This window comes from Acipenser ruthenus, chromosome 34 (assembly GCF_902713425.1).
Source record: "Acipenser ruthenus chromosome 34, fAciRut3.2 maternal haplotype, whole genome shotgun sequence".
In the NCBI taxonomy this organism is placed as follows: Eukaryota; Metazoa; Chordata; class Actinopteri; order Acipenseriformes; family Acipenseridae; genus Acipenser; species Acipenser ruthenus.
Window position 1 is genome coordinate 2,228,139 of NC_081222.1, and position 17,573 is coordinate 2,245,711.

Sequence of the window (17,573 nt, forward strand, 5' to 3'; positions counted from 1 at the left end):
TTTTTAAATAATCAGAAATATTGATCTTGGAATGTATTGAATTACATAAATACAATCTGGTACTCCATGGGTATCAAGGGCACGTGTCACTAGCTTTACAACATTAATAACTTTGTTTTAATTTCACATAAAACGGCGCAAACTGAAGACAAGGAGGCTGTTACTTTAGCTGCTGTGCGTGCCACGTTTAACTCTGTACTTCACATTGCAATACTTCCTGTGGTAGGCACCGCCATGTAGGTAGAGCTAGATAGAGAGAAAGAGAGAGAGAGAACACAACACACTTCCTCATCTGCTGCATTCATCTTCAATATACATCAACAGAAACACAAAATGGAATTCGGATCTCTGATGCGAGATATGTTTTTAGGACTCCTGTGTTTCGCAGTCACAGGTAAGTTACTTTTGATGTATCTTAAAGTTCATGTCCTTATTGAATCTACAAAGGCTAGTGCTATTTATAAAATAATTTTTTTTTTTAAAAAATGCAAGTTCCTGAAAGAGTTCTGAGTGCGGTTGTAACGGTCGGTTCTGTAAAAATAGCGCAGTGTGGGTTTACTCTACATTGAGATCTTAACACACAAGACTACAGCTCCATGCTTTTGGTTGCAACACTTTCAAGACTGAGACAGGAACTCGTGCTATCTACTTGCATTCCTGTCTTCAACTGCGCCATTGTATTATCATTTTAAGTGCTGATATTTCCATTCACATCCTGCCAATGAGGATGGTAATATTACTTTGAAAAAGTAATGTACTACCGATTACTGATTACTGACTCCGAAAAGTAATCTGCTACATATTACTGATTACTTTCTTATAGAAGATATTAGTGATTCTTTATTATGTTTCAATGACGGTGTGTATAATTGTACCTCGTTGAGTTTCTTATCTATGTACCTAATTTATTACACGTATAACCAATTGTAGAACAAAGGAATAGAGTTTTACTCTTGATTATTACTGGCCAGCATCTTAATTTGAATTCCAGTAAGGGAGAACAAATAAATCAGACACCTACGGAGAAATGATTTGCACAAAGGCACGCCTGCCTCATGCACATGATGCAACATTTTCCACTGAAGCAACAAAACATAATCTCTGTTACTGGCCACGAAAAGTAATTTGATTACAGTAAAGTATTTACAGTAATATTGTTCTGCCATAAGTTACTTGAAAAAAAGTAATCTGATTACAAGTAACTTGTTATTGTAATGTATTACTTTAACAACCCTGCTTGATAAAGAGCGATTGAGATTATGTAAAGGATTTGAAGGAGCAATCAAGCCATCGCACTGGGAGCTGTGCTTCTCTGAGTTTAAATGTTTCTTTAAAGGCTCAGTCCACCTTTTAAATACTTCTGATGAGTTTCTAAAATAAATAGCATTAAATATAACTTATGTATGCGTTGTTTGGGGTAAAAAAAACAACAAAGGGTGTTATGTGCTAAGAGAGTTGCTACTAAGCTGAGCCGCGCCCTGCTCTTGTGGTTTCATTATGAACAGAACCTTGCAAGCTTTAGAGTTTGACTTATATATTGAAATGCATTTGTGAACCATAAGCAATGTGTTTTATTTATTTAAGTATTTGTTCATGTATTTGTTTTCATTAAGTTTTTTGACCATTGACATACTATTGAAATGTAATTATCATTTGGATAAAATTGTGAATAATATATATGTATATATATCAAAAGAACAAGGTAATGTAGGTGAATAATTGATAAAAAAAAGTGTACTTCCCCAAATGTTATCAATTCTTCACATTTTTGTGTACCTACATGACCTTTTTCTTTTTCATTTTGCACCTTTTGGTACACAGCACTTTGCCTTTTTCAAACACTCCTTCCCCTTGTGTACCATGTGGCCAGGGGTTGATTGACAATAAACCATCCAATCAACACCTGGCCACATTCCACACTTCTCCAATCAAACAATTAAACAATCAAACCATGCCATGCCGCTGTGCAAAGGGTGTTCATTCAACTCCTTCACTAAGATGGCCGCTGGCCACCAAATCTCTCACACTCAGACACACACAAACACACACACAGTAATAACAAGTGTACTGCACTGTGTTTACTTTTCTTTCTACACATCTGAAGAATTACTGCAGTTTTATCACCTTTCAACCCTATATCTATATCTATATAGTATTTTTCTTTTGACTTGATGGGTGCAGAAAATAACACAATGTATTGATTTTTTTATGTTAGTTGGGGAGTAAAACTTCTTTCAGAAAGCATACCCTAGATCGATATGAAATCACCTCACTTTCCTCTCATGTTAGGAGCTGCTTCTGCTGTCTGTGATGTGAATATTGACCACTCCGGAGTTGTGGTGAGATTTGGAGACCCAGTGACTGCCAACTGCTCCACAACACGTGAAGATGTATTGGGGGCTGGGTGGGACTCTTCTGTTAACCCTGTGAATGAACCGGATAGTACAACAGCTTTTTGGAATGCCAGCAGCCTCACTGTTTGGGATGCAAAGCCAAAATGCTTAATAAACTTCAATAATGAAACCGGTAAGTGTGATGTAAACTGGATTCAGTATTGTAATTAAGCAAAGCTTAACCTTAGATCAAACCACATAAATACCAAGCATACTTGAGATGCTTCCAATACCAGATCGTCATAGCTAGTGTCTTATTTGTCCTTCGATAAACAACACTTCCAATGATCGCCAAGGAAAGGATTTCTATCTCGCCTCAATCCGTTACTTCCCTGCTGTGCGCACCAGAGTTCGCCTCCTCCTCCCCAGCCTCCACCTGCTTTTTTTGGTTTCATCTAACGGGGGAGGGCAGCTATCCTGCCCCCCAGCCCATGGCTCCCTACAGCCAGCCTCTCCACTTATCTGCAAGCTAATTTATGGGCAGGGGTACCGCGAAAGGCGGGGCCAGAGAATGTAGTGTGATAATATGTATAATGCAGTAGTGTTGTCTAGTCTGTGTTTTAATAAATAATCTATCACATGAGTTTCCTGACTGAACAGTGAGTGGCTTCTGTAACATTTATTTTACATTTAACAACAAGTTTATTCATTTCAATTGTACCAGGCTAGAATGATAATCTCCATGTCTGGGATAGGATGGAAACAGTTACAGTTGCTCAAAAAGAGACTGTAGAGAACCAAACTATTCTCAAAGAAATGCAAGTCATTGTGATCCCTGTTCACAAAGTTTTAACCCATGGGGCGTCTGAGGAATGCTTTCTAGAAGTCCGCCTTTATGAATAAAATACAGTCCGATGTTCATTAAAACTGTTCTTAATAAAGCTAATGACAGCCTAGAATGATGGTCTATAATAAATATACAACTGTGTTATATTCCTTAAAAAATCAGGCTCTCTTGTTTAGTTCTCTGGACAAAGCAAGGAGCATTAGCAAGGGCAGTCTGAGGCACAGCTGTGGCCAAAATTTCTGCATCACCTAGAATTTAAAGATAGGCTAACTTCACTATAACGAACCCTCCTGGGACCTGGAGAAATGTTCCTTATATCAGGGTGTTCACTGTAATACTGTTTGGCATTTTTCTGTATCAGAATAATGACAAAACGGCAAATTTGAACTGAACATCAATATATAGTACTTTTATGAAGATTCCTTCACATTGATCAACATTTAAAAGGGTATTGTGACAAGGTAATCGTGTCACATGTGTGGGTAACGCATTGCAAGACAGAGGGACATGGGAGTTGATGTTGAAACGCCGGCACATGGGGGGGGGGGGGAATTTAATAAAAATGAAAAAAAGAAACAAACGGGTCATGTGACGCTACCAACGATAAGACACAGAGGACCACATGAGACAAAGGCGGCAAGTCTCAATCGAGCTCCCGTTTGTAATCATTTAATCAAACATAACAACTCTAAAAAGCACACAAAACAAACCCCTTTCAACATATAAATTACACCAACACTGTGGTATGTTTAAGAGAAAACAGTAAAGAAAAGAAAAAGGATAGAATGTACACTTACATGCTGAATACACAAACGACAAGTCCTTTCTCTTGAAAAAAAAAACTATCCAGCGTAGATTGCTCCTCACGCCCGATGCCTGGTTACAGTTTGTGTGAAGATGACTGACCGGCAACGATTGCATTGGTCATGCATGATTCGTACTACAATAACATCTTTGAATTAGCGTTATCTTTGAATTAGTCAACCATGGTCTTTGATTTCACTGAGAGAATAACACACTTGACTGGAGCAAGTTCAGAGTCAGTCAGTACTGAGACCGTTTTATCCGGGTGGATCCTGTACTTGATCATTCTAATAGGGCTAATTTGCATTGAAAAAAAATCGGTTCTTGCTGTTGTGATCGTTAAAAACGGGTGTTTGTTATAAGAATGGTTCGTTATAGTGAAGGTAGCCTCTCTCTCTCTCTCTCTCTCTCTCTCTCTCTCTCTCTCTCTCTCTCTCTCTCTCTCTCTCTCTCTCTCTCTCGCTCGCTCTCTCTCTCTCTCTCTCTCTATAAAAATTGCACATTTTTCAATTTTTGTCAGTATATGGGAAAACTACAAAAGCGTTACGTAATTCAATAGGTTAGCGTAACATTATTCAGCAAGTTTCGTTCAAATTTATGAAGCAAAATGAGTTCATTCTGTAGGGTGATGCGAAACTTTTTGGCCAGAGCTGCACAGTCCTATAGCAGAACACAAAGGTTTAACATTTTAATGTCCATTGCTTTTGTTTTGCAGAGCTTCCAGAATGCATATTCCTCTTCGCTCCGGAGTTTATGAAGATCGATAACGGATCTAATATAAAGTGCCTGGTCCTTGGTGAGGCTTCTGCTCAGTCTCTTGCAGTGCAGTTCTATAAAGGAGATGACCAGATTGCTGGCAGTGATAATGTAACTCATAACGGCACGCAGTTTCCTGTAAATGCTACTATCACTTTTACAAAAAACCATGGAGTGAATTACACTTGCACGGCAGAGCTCGATTTTGGACCAGAAGCACCAATACAAAACACCTCTCCCCCGTACGCAACGTCTACGATTGGTGAGTCTTGGCAACTCTGTATACCTCTGCCATGAAATAGCTGCTCTATCTATAAGACCTAGCAGAAGAAGAAGAAATGACAACAGTTGTTTTTTTTAGAGAATCAGCAACAAATTCAAGCATCAGTTAAAGCTACAGTGTCCCATAGATAGTCATGTTTAGGGTCTACTTCTTCTGGCTATGACATGAGTACTGGACCAGGAGAAGAAAAACTAAATATGTCATCTCTCCCATACACAATGTCTCCAAAGGGTGAGTCTTGACGACTCTGTATACCTGTGCCATGAAATAGATGCGCTAGCTATAAGAAGTAATCGAAGAAGAAGAAATGACAACAGTGGGTTTTTAGAGAATTATTAGACGGTAGAAAAATGTCAAAGAATATCTGTGAGGGTCTGTGTGATGTATTATAATTCGTTTGTCAAGAATACAGTAGTTTTGCATTAATAATACTGGGCCTATGATTGCTTAACAATGTTCCTTGGATGCTACAGTGTAAAATAACTGCTTCTTTTTTTGCTTTAGCGGCTGCTTCTCCTGTCTGTGATGTGAATATTGATCCCTCTAGAGTCGTGGTGAGGTTTGGAGACCCAGTGACTGTCGACTGCTCCACAACACGTGAAGATGTATTGGGGGCTGGCTGGGAGTCTTCTGTTAACCCTGTGAATGAAACGAATAGTAAAATAGCAGTTTGGAATGTCAGCAGCCTCACTGTTTGGGATGCAGAGCCAAAATGCTTTATAAACTGCATGAATGAACCCCGTCAGTGTGTAGAAAAACTGGATTTGGTTATTTACAGTAAGAGACTTTTATAAAATTAATTGACCTTTTCCTACCAGTTTATATGTATATATAGTATATTTAACTATTTCTGTCACATTATCTGAAAAAGGTCATAAATCGAAACATGGTAGCTTATTAATAAAATAGTGAGTTTTCAGTTTATCAATGACTTTTCTTCATTATCTATCTATCTATCTATCTATCTATCTATCTATCTATCTATCTATCTGTCTATCTATCTATCTATAATTATTTTACTTTCCCCTGGTAAGGTAGCAAACCTGTTCTATCACATATGTAGTGTACATTAAAATGCATTTATCTCCGACTCATATTGCTGCACACAGCAAACTTAACTGTGTTTACATTGTTTATGTTCATTTGCAGAGTATCCAGAAAGTGTCTCCCTCATCGCTCCTGAGTTTATGAAGATTGGTGTAGAATCTAATATAACGTGCCAGGTCCTAGATGTGGCTCCTGCCAGATATCTCAGTGTGAAGCTGTATAAGGGAGATGAACAGCTTGTGAATAGAAGCTTTACTCATAACTCAACACGGTTTCCTGTGAATGAAAGCGTCCACTTCCCAGTAACCCCAACCAGAGGAGACAATGGATCGGAGTACACTTGTGTGGCAGAGCTTCAATTGGGACCAGGAGAACCAATAAAAAATGCATCTCTCCCGTTCAGAATGCTTCCAATTGGTAAGTCTTTAGAAACTCTTTCCCTGTTTGTGATATAGTTTCCATGTCCTTCAGGCAAGGGCAATCAGAAACCAATTTCCTAATCAAGTATTGGACAATTGGGTAATAAACTCCATGCAAGAACACTATTATAAAAGAAGCTGGAAGACATACAATGTTTTTCATTAGATTGTGAATTTCTCTTTACACAACAGCTATCATCACAAGGAAAGCATTTGTTAATAGGTAGTTAGCTACGTGAGGAGTAAGGCATCAAGGAGATTCATCAATCAATGAATGTTACAGCGAGGTTGGCAACATAAAAACCAATGGCAATCAATAATCAGTGAATGAGTTGAAACATACCAGCAACAATAATCTCAAAGCAACAAATCAAAGCATCAATTAAAGCTACAGTGTCCCATAGATAGTCATGTTTAGGGTCTACTTCTTCTGGCTATGACATGAGTACTGGACCAGGAGAAGAAAAACTAAATATGTCATCTCTCCCATACACAATGTCTCCAAAGGGTGAGTCTTGACGACTCTGTATACCTGTGCCATGAAATAGATGCTCTAGCTATAAGAAGTAACAGAAGAAGAAGAAATGACAACAGTGGGTTTTTAGAGAATTATTAGACGGTAGAAAAATGTAAAAGAATATCTGTGAGGGTCTGTGTGATGTATTATAATTCGTTTGTCAAGAATACAGTAGTTTTGCATTAATAATACTGAGCCTATGATTGCTTAACAATGTTCCTTGGATGATACAGTGTAAAATAACTGCTTATTTTTTTGCTTTAGCAGCTGCTTCTCCTGTCTGTGATGTGAATATTGACCCCTCTCGAGTCGTGGTGAGATTTGGAGACCCAGTGACTGTCAACTGCTCCACAACACGTGAAGATGTATTGGGGGCTGGCTGGGAGTCTTCTGTTAACCCTGTGAATGAAATGAATAGTAAAATAGCAGTTTGGAATGTCAGCAGCCTCACTGTTTGGGATGCAGAGCCAAAATGCTTTATAAACTACAATAATGAACCCCGTCAGTGTGTAAAAAAACTGGATTTGGTTATTTACAGTAAGTGACTTTTATAACATTAATTTTACCTTTACCATTTAAGTGCAGTTTACATTAAATGGGTTATGTCTATATAGTATACCTAACTATTTCTACCATGCTATCTGAAAAAGGGCATGAATCAAAACATTGTAGCTTATTATTAAAATAGTGAGTTTTCAGTTTATGAATGACTTTTCTCTTTCATTATATATATATATATATATATATATATATATATATATATATATATATATATATATATATATATATATATATAGTGCCTTGAATAAAGTCTTCACACCCTTGAACATTTTTCACATTCTGCTGCCTAAAAAATCCAATTCAGAATGCATTAAAGTAAGAGTTTGTTTCACTGATCTACACAACATCATCTACACTTTCAACTTGAAAGAACAATTATAGAAATATTCAAAAAGTAATTAAAAATTAAAAATCAAAAAGTCTTGATTGCATAAGTCTTCACACTCTTTGTCATAGCAAACCCAAATTAGCTCAGGTACAACAAATTGCCTTAACCAGGCACATAATAAGTTAAACAGAGCCCACCTGTGTCCAATCACAGTAGTTCAATTGATTCGAATACTCCTGGATGAAGAATCAAGCTGTTTCTGTTGTATGAAGTGAATTTGAAGCAAATGACAAAACATGCTGAACAAGGAGCTGCCAAAAGAACTCCGGGATAAAGTTATTGAATGGTACAGATTGGGGGAAGGCTATAAGAAACTTTCAATGTCTTTGAATATCCCGTGGGGCACTGTCAGGTCCATCATTGTTAAGTGGAAACAGTTTGGCACCACCAAGACACTGCCTCGATTAGGCCGTCCCTCCAAAGTCAGTAGCCGTGGCTTAAGGAAACTGCTGAGGGAGGTCACTGTGAGGCCTAAGATTACTTTAAAAGAACTACAGAGGTCTCTGGCTGAGATTGGGGAAAATGTTGACTGTTCAACAATTTCAAGAGTGCTCCACAAACATGGCCTGTATGGGAGGGTGGCAAGAAGGAAGCCACTGCTGAAAAAAAGCCATATGATGTGCCGCATAGCTTTTGCAAAGGAGCACTTATGGGACACTGCATGCATGTGGGAGAAGGTTTTGTGGTCTGATGAGACCAAAGTGTAGCTTTTTTGTCTCAATGCTAAGCGATATGTGTGGCGTAAACCAAACACGGCACATCACCCTGATAACACCATCCCTACAGTAAAGCATGGTGGTGGCAGCATTATGTTTTGGGGATGCTTTGCAGCAGCGGGCACAGGGAGGCTTGTGAAGATCGAGGGAAAGATGGATGGTGTAAAGTACAGGCAGATCCTGGAGGAAAACCTGTTCCAGTCTGCCAGAGACCTGGGACTGGGGAGAAGATTCACCTTTCAGCAGGACAATGATCCTAAGCACAAAGCAACAATGGAGTGGCTCAGCAAGAAGAAAGTGAATGTCCTCGAGTGGCCGAGTCAAAGCCCAGACCTGAATCCTATAGAAAATCTGTGGCAAGACTTGAAGACTGCAGTCCACAGACGATCCCCAGCCAACTTGAAAGAGCTTGAGCTATTCTGCCAAGAAGAATGGGCAAAAACTGCACCATCCCGCTGTGCTAAGTTGGTAGACACTTATCCAAAATGACTCATGGCTGTTATTGCTGAAAAAAGAGCTTGCACCAAGTATTGACTCAAGGGGTGTGAAGACTTATGCAATCAAGGCTTTTTGTTTTTTTTTATTTTTAATTACTTTTTGAATATTTCTATAATTGTTCTTTCACGTTGAAAGTGTAGATGATGTTGTGTAGATCAGTGAAACAAACTCCTACTTGAATGCATTTTGAATTGTATTTTTTAGGCAGCAGAATGTGAAAAATGTTCAAGGGTGTGAAGACTTTTTCAAGGCACTGTATATATAATTATTTTACTTTCACCCGGGGAAGGTAGCAAACCTGGTCCATCACATTAGTGTACATTAAAAGCCATTTATCTCCGACTCATATTGCTGCACACAGCAAACTTAACTGTGTTTACATTGTTTATGTTCATTTGCAGAGTATCCAGAAAGCGTCTCCCTAATCGCTCCTGGCTTTATGAAGATCGGTGTAGAATCTAATATAACGTGCCAGGTCCTAGATGTGGCTCCTATCAGATATCTCAGTGTGAAGCTGTATAAGGGAGATGAACAGCTTGTGAATAGAAGCTTTACTCATAACTCAACACGGTTTCCTGTGAATGAAAGCGTCCCCTTCCCAGTAACACCAACCAGAGCAGACAATGGATTGGAGTACACTTGTGTGGCAGAGCTTCAATTGGAGCTGGGAGAACCAATAAAAAATTCATCTCTCCCGTTCAGAATGCTTCCAATTGGTAAGTCTTTAGAAACTCTTTCCCTGTTTGTGATATAGTTTCCATGTCCTTCAGGCAAGGGCAATCAGAAACCAATTTCCTAATCAAGTATTGGACAATTGGGTAATAAACTCCATGCAAGAACACTATTATAAAAGAGGCTGGAAGACATACAATGTTTTTCATCAGATTGTGAATTTCTCTTTACACAACAGCTATCATCACAAGGAAAGCATTTGTTAATAGGTAGTTAGCTACGTGAGGAGTAAGGCATCAAGGAGATTCATCAATCAATAAATGTTACAGCGAGGCTGGCAACATAAAAACCAATGGCAATCAATAATCAATGAATGAGTTGAAACATACCAGCAACAATAATCTCAAAGCAACAAATCGAAGCATCAATTAAAGCTACAGTGTCCCATAGATAGTCATGTTTAATTTCACAATGAAATATAATTCCTGTGGATTCTGCGTTTTCAGAAAGTAGACCTCGTCACAGTTTATTTTAACATCTCACTTTGTCTGCATTGCACTAAGGTGGTGTCAGCAGTAGAGACAGAAGCCTCCTCCCCATGTGAAACCTTCTTGCCCCTCTGTTGCAAAAACTGATTAGCACCTTTCTGGGACTACCGCAGGTACTGTACCATTAGCAAGTCCAAGACTAGTGCTAATCAAGGTCCGTTACCTAAACAGTCAGTTTGTAAATTAATTGAAAGTTATTAATTGTTGCCATTGATCTAACTAACCCCATTGTCCCCCATTAAAGGCAAGCTCACACAGTGTTCTTGCAGTCTTCTCATTCCCCTGCCAATAACAGTCTGGCCATACCTGGTACAAGACAAAGGTCAGCTATGAACAGCACAGCTCTAACATGGGCCACCCCAGATCTAAAACGACACCAAGGGACAGAACAATGACCGGGTGGTCTTGTTATTCTTTGTGTCTGTTCTGTTTGTGCATGTCATGAAACCTGGGGATTGTACACAGATCTCAAAGGCAATAGTACATTAGCAGTATGGTATATTTTAACCGCATGTTCGGGTCTGTTTCTTGTATTGTAGATTTTGAAGAACAACCAATCCTTAATGTATCAGAAAATGTAGAAGTCAACCAGCCATCTACAGTGAGATGCGAACTTAAAAATGCCTTCCCACCTGAAGAAGTCCAAGTAGAGCTGCTGATAAATAATGAAATTCACACAATCCGCTCCAACATGGATAACGTGTATGTTGAAGAAAGTTTTACTCTGGATTCTGTTGAACCTGCAGTGATTACATGTAATGTGTCCCTCAGATCTTTGTCAAAAAGTGCAAGTAGAAATGTTCAAGGCTACGGTAAGTAAAAACATTGTCCCAGTATGTTTACATCTATATGCTCTGTAAACTATGTAGAGTCAATCTTCATCCTGTATTCTAGCCTGGTATAATTCTGTAGATTTGTCATTGCTAGGGGACTGGATGAAGAGATTCTGAAATAATGTTCTGTACTAACATGTGTGTCTTGTTACAGTGCTACCAGAGCCCACCCTTCACACTGAGGCTGTACTGGTAAATCAAACAGGGATTGTTACATGCAGTGTGGATGGCTCATTCCCAGCAAATGCAACCCAAAGGCTGCTCCTCAACGGTTTAATTGTCAATGAAACTCACAATAGTACACCCGCTCAGTACGAGTTTAAAGCAGAGAAAGAACTCAACGGCAAAATGATTACTTGTGAGACTGAGCTGAAGTTAGCTGCTACATCTGTTAAGAAAAATCAAAGTATCACCTTCAGTGTTTTGTGTAAGTATACAGTATGCCGTTGTGTGTGTGTGAGTGTGTCAGTGTTTGTGTGTGTGTGTTTGTGTGTGTGTGTGTGTGTCTGTCTGTCTGTCTGTATGTGTTGTTCAAGGTTTCCGATGCACTGGTGAAAGTTCTGAGGTTTATAATATCCCCTTCGGTCACGATTTTTTTAAATTATAAAACAGTTGTGTAAAATTAGTTGAGATTGAGAAGTTGCTCTCCCAGAACATGTATGCATCATCAAATAGACCCATAGATATGAAACTTAACAATGTACAATTATACATGCAGTATAATGAAGGGGATATTCAGGGGTCCCTCTATTTCATTCACCAAATAAATGAGGAATGCTTGTATTACTAAAGAACTGATCCTAATAAAGATCGATCTAAATGATGATATGGTCTTTATATGAATCTCTCAAAATAAGCTTTTATAAATAAAAATGGTATTGCATATCTAAGCTGAGGGAAATCCTCCCCCTAAAACTTTGTGGTTAAAGGATAGCAAAGAGTTTAATTCATTCAAAAAACTGACAAGAAGAGATGGAGGAGTCTACCAGCTTAAAGTTATGAACAAATTCGGGTCCGCAGTTGCCACTGTGACAGTTACTGTGGGGTGTAAGTTTAAGCTAATATTCGAAAGTGTATTCCGTAGGCATGCCGTGAGTAAGACTCTTACAGTTGACTGAACGCCACCCTTGAGGGAGTTTCCCCAGTGGAAAGGGTTGAGGAGACGGGACGGTAACAATGTGGCCAGTTCCTGTTCTCAAGATGAGAGTGCTTGTTGGGGCATCCTAAAGCTTAATGTGAAAAACGCTGAAGCATGGTTTTGTAGGGCTGAACGTGATCATTATATTGTGTTAATTGGTGGCACTAATAAGCGTACGCTAAATTTAATTGTGTCATTTCCTTTACAGGTGAAAAAGATATTAACCAGGGAAATGAATCAGTCAAAAGTATTCAGAAAACGTGCACTATACACAGTGTCCCTTCAAAGAGCTAATATGAATGAATTATTACAGCAGGTTTCTTAATGCCGTTCTTTCTTTCAGATGAGCCCAGTGTAATAAACCCTGCAGAAGAAAGTGTGCCTGTTCTGAAAGGGGACAGCGTAGTTTTTAACTGCACTGCTGATGGTATCCCAGCCCCTACATACACGTGGAAACACCCTGAAGCTGATAATGTGAATATCACAACGAAGGACAGTGTGTCTACTGTGACTATCACAGGAGCCTCATCTAGCAATCATGGTGTTTATGAATGTCATGCTTGGAACATACATGGGAATTCCACAAGGAAAGTTACAGTTGAAGTTACAGGTAATGTAAACCATTTAATGCAATTATAGGCTTACTACTTCATCTACCAATCTCCACACATCCATCTGCTACACTACATTACAACACAGCATGTGAACAGGAACAGAATTAACCAGTAGTCATTTTAACATGCAACCATTTGCAATTAAAATTCATCTTTGCCCAAAAGACAAGATTGTTACCATATTTTAGGCTGTATTTCTACAAGCTTAACTGTCTTAACAATAGCTATGCCATGCCAAAAACAAGTATAGGGAACTGATGAAGAACTTCATCCAGAACATGAAGGCAGGTTTTTATTCTGTGTGAGAATTCCAGCAATGACCACTCTCAGAATGAGCATGGGAAATGACATTTACAGGTAATGTCATGGTTACAGTTAATGTTCTAATGTTAAAGTTTACCCCAGTATTTGTGCGTTGCATTTTAGCACAGTGCTTTTGAAGATTTTCCATGCTTTTCCCATGATGCTAATGTACTGCACTTGCTCGTGTCCAGTGGATCTCAAATAAAAGGGTATTAAAAAAAAACAAACAATCGCATTGGTTTTGGTAACAGATCTGTAATCACTGAGTATTTGGCGTAGACGAGCCTCCATTTCTGTGGAGTGGTCTGAACAGTACATGTGCCCTTCAGCTATTGAACAGTATTGCAACGGGTTGGGAAAGTTTGGGAACAGCACAGTTCAAAGGGAAATATTGTATGGTTTAGGAAAGCTATCATCCATGCAACAAACAGATGCATAGAAAAATAGATTTTCTCATGATTTGTGTTGATTTTCGTTACAGGCAACTATACCCTGCTCCTCACCCTAGTTGCAGTAGCAGCGGTTGCTGTTGTTCTTCTGGTGTCCTTTGTGTACAAAAAGAAACGTACAAGTGGAAGATACACATTCCTACCAACAAATCCTTCAAGTGCAAATGGCAGTGTGGCAGAGAACGGCCAGACGGCTGAAGATATACCCTTAACAACAGTATGAACCCACCGAAAAGGACCTGCCTACCATTCGCCCTCAGAAATCCAGCCAAGCACAGTATATAATTAAAGAATTAACTGCAGGTTTTTACCTACATCAAACTTCCAAACATTCTTGTCTTTTGACTTTATGAAGGAGCCGCATTGCTGTCAATGATCCCCAGACCTCTTGCAGTGCTATGCCAAGGCCATGCTGTGGGATGATGTTGCTCTGCTACAGTGAAAGACAGAAGGCATGTGGAGCTTGTCTTTGTTTCTTCATGAAGACAGGAGCCTGTCCTCTTGTTTGCATGCTCAGAGGGATTTATTTATCTTGCAGAGCGACAGGTTTGAACCCAAGCATAAAAGCAATGCCGTGTCTGGAGAAGAGCCCTTGTAAAATTCTGGGAAATTTTAAAGGTTATTAGATTATTATTATTTTTTTTAACTATTGTGATTTATGATTTTTATTCAGCGATATATTTCTACTGCCTTAGCTTCCCTTTAAAGTACTGATATTGTTGCACACACCCAAGTCAGCTCCTCTGTATATAAAACTTTTCAATACTTGCAGTAAATTGTATTATTATTATTATTATTATTGTTATTATTATTATTATTATTATTATTATTATTATTATTATTATTATTATCTTTCCCATTGGCAAAAAGCTCTTGTTGAGGAAAACAGATCGTATTAAAATGGGAACACTTTAGGTATCCGTTATACGTGATTATAAACAATCTATAAATGTGTTATTAATTGTGCTATTAACAATTATAGAATATGAGTAGAAACAATGACTATTATAATACACTTTTGCCATTGTTTTTTTTTGTTTTTTGCTATTGCTTATAGAGGCTGTGTGGTCCAGTGGTTAAAGAAAAGGGTTTGTAACCAGGAGGTCCCCGGTTCAAATCTCACCTCAACCACTGCCTCATTGAGTGACCCTGAGCAAGTCACTTAACCTCCTTGTGCTCCGTCTTTCGGGTGAGACGTAGTTGTAAGTGACTCTGCAGCTGATGCATAGTTCACACACCCTAGTCTCTGTAAGTCACCTTAGATAAAGGCGTCTGCTGAATAAACAAATAATAATAATAACGGATACAGTCTGTCTGCCTGTCCTTTCTGTCTGTCTGTCTGTCTGACTACCTTTATATATCTGTCTCACCAGTTGTATGGGGCTGCTTTGTATTTGCAATACAGTTATTATACACTTTTGCCATTGTGGTTTTTTGTGCTATTGTTTGTAATCACTTATAACTGATACCCAGGAGATCCCAGGTTCAAATCCGACTCAGCCACTGACTCACTGTGTGTGACCCTGAGCAAGTCACTTAACCTCCTTGTGCTCAGTCCTTCGGATGAGACGTAAAACAAACGAGGTCCTATTGGAAGTGACTCTGCAGCAGCAGTTGTTGATGCATAGTTCACCACCTAGTCTCTGCAAATCGCTTTGGATAAAAGTGTCTGCTAAATGACAACTAATTATTATTAATGACAAATAATAATAACAATAACAATAACAATAACAATAACGTGTTCTGGATCCCTGCCCCTTTGTTGTGTACATACATGAAGCAACAGTTTCAAGACAGGATGTGCGAGTTGAAACCACAAGAAGGGCTTAACTGCCTGTAAAGTTCTGTGGTGTAAACTGACAAAGATACAGACACTGTGGCAGCCATATTATTAAGAGAGATTGAGACTCAGCTGGTCTCTTGGTATACCAGTTCACTTTTATTGTGGAACAATGGTGTCTGTTTTAACAATCCACGATCTTAATACCGCCTGCTAAAATGTATAACCCTGATTCTCAAACCTGCTCTGTGTTTGTATTGCATGAAGTAGCGTTAATGGTTAGTGAGTCTACAGCTACAGCCAATAGTTTTGCATCACCTAGAATTTTAGAATTGAGACATTCATTAAAAAAAATTATATGAACGTGATTTAGATATTTTATTTAACAGCATGTAATCAAAGAAACTCCAAAATGATATCGCCAAAGTCTACCGTAATAGTTGTACAGTAGTATTTCATGTTAGATTTAGAAAAGTCACAGTTTTCCATTTGTCAGTTTTTTTTATTAACTATATGGACAACTACAAAGCTGTCTGTAATTCATATATGTTAACATTATTCAGCAGGTTTCATTCGACTCTATGAAGCAAAATTAATTAATTCTGTAGGGTGATGCAAAACCTTTGGCCATAGCTGTAGGCTTTTAGTTACGGACGCACCCTTTTGTGGTTTCATCACACAATGTGAAAATATAACATGTACACGCCACATAAAAATAGACCAAAATAGCTTCTAAACATAGTGAAAGGCGCTTACTTGAGTTTTTTTGGGGGGAGATGTGTCCGATTGCATACACTAACAGTAAACCTCAACTGGATTAATAGAGTTAGAATGGCGCTATTAAGATCGGCCACCGTTTAGATCATTAAAATGGACTCCAGTAAACAAACTAGTAAAATAAGTCTGTATGAAATACAAATGCACAGAATCTGAATTCTCTTTGTTTTGTTCCATTGTGAACACTGTATATTCTGCTGGCTGTTTTTTGAAGGGATTGCAAATGACCTCAGTGTTAATGTCTGTATAACATCAAAGGACTTGACTACTGAGAAAAAAAGGGGTTTAAGGGGTATTTTAAGAAAAACAAACTGTAATTTAATTTTACAATTTTGCTTAATATGCACATCACATTTTTTAGTAAATTCCCATTTTTGATGCCAGTGTACTGCAATTGTTTTAAGGCTGCTGAAATGATATGCCAAAACGCTTTTTATCCTAAATAAATTGTGTGTTGCTATGCCTAAATAGATAAAGTTTTGGGCAATGCCTTCAGTATTGTAACAACTGAAATGCCTTGAGGTCTCCTGATTTGTCAGATTTCTTATAGCTTCTTATAGTTTCATTTAGAAATATATGATGGATTTTTTTTTTTTATTAAGCATGTTGTTTTTTTGTTTGATTTTTAAAAAACTTTTCCAACAAGGATGGCTTTTTAAAAAAAATAAAAATGCTGATAAAAGAAGGTGTTGTTTGCGTGAGTAATTAAAATGACAGGACGTGTGATATGAAACTACCACAGAGGGCACAGCTCTGTTTTGCAGTATTCTCCGTTACCAGCATTACAGAGACGACCAAATGGAAAAGACAAAGAGAACGGTTAAAGCGAATAGGCATAAAATCACAGTATCTTCAGCATCCTCAGTTTGTATGCTTCTCGTGAGGTCCTTATACGCTGATTAGGATTCTGTCTGTCTTTCTCTGTCTGTCTGACTGACTCTTTTGAACTTCTATCATACAGTTCTGGCTAAAGGTTTTGCATCACCCTATAGATTTGACTAATTTTGCTTCATAAAGTCGAAACCTGCTGAATTATGTTACGTTAACATACTGAATTACATGCGTCTTTGTAGTTTTTCCATTTGGACACAGCTATAGACTCCAAGCCTCTTGTATATCAAGTATATCACATTCCCACCCTATACGCATGCCAGCGTCAGTGCCACACTGTCGCTGGAGGTGAAAAGCGCTCAGTGCCTGCTGGCGCTGGTGTGTAACACCTGTAACATGTTAAACCAGCGCTCAGTGCCGCACCGCCGCGGACCAGCAGCCCATTGCAACCTAGCAAGC

The 17,573-nt window shown here is 38.5% G+C and overlaps 1 protein-coding gene across 5 annotated transcripts; it reads left to right on the forward strand.

Annotated features, from left to right (window-relative positions):
* Positions 1-263: 263 nt before the first annotated feature.
* icam5 (intercellular adhesion molecule 5) lies at positions 264-17,005 on the forward strand. Of its 5 annotated transcripts, none has more exons than XM_059007218.1 (12): positions 264-394; positions 2,290-2,526; positions 4,700-5,000; positions 5,196-5,254; positions 5,528-5,800; positions 6,173-6,487; positions 7,271-7,543; positions 9,571-9,885; positions 10,929-11,201; positions 11,377-11,649; positions 12,704-12,970; positions 13,759-17,005. In XM_059007218.1, exons 1-12 carry the CDS (start codon positions 334-336, stop codon positions 13,947-13,949), a joined length of 2,838 nt encoding a protein of 945 aa, XP_058863201.1. In that variant the 5' UTR covers positions 264-333; the 3' UTR covers positions 13,950-17,005. The 5 variants fall into 5 exon arrangements, with proteins under 5 accessions (XP_058863201.1, XP_058863202.1, XP_058863203.1 ...); XM_059007219.1 differs by having other exon boundaries at positions 7,274-7,543; XM_059007220.1 differs by lacking the exon at positions 5,196-5,254 and having other exon boundaries at positions 4,700-5,002.
* The last annotated feature ends 568 nt before the right edge of the window (positions 17,006-17,573 follow it).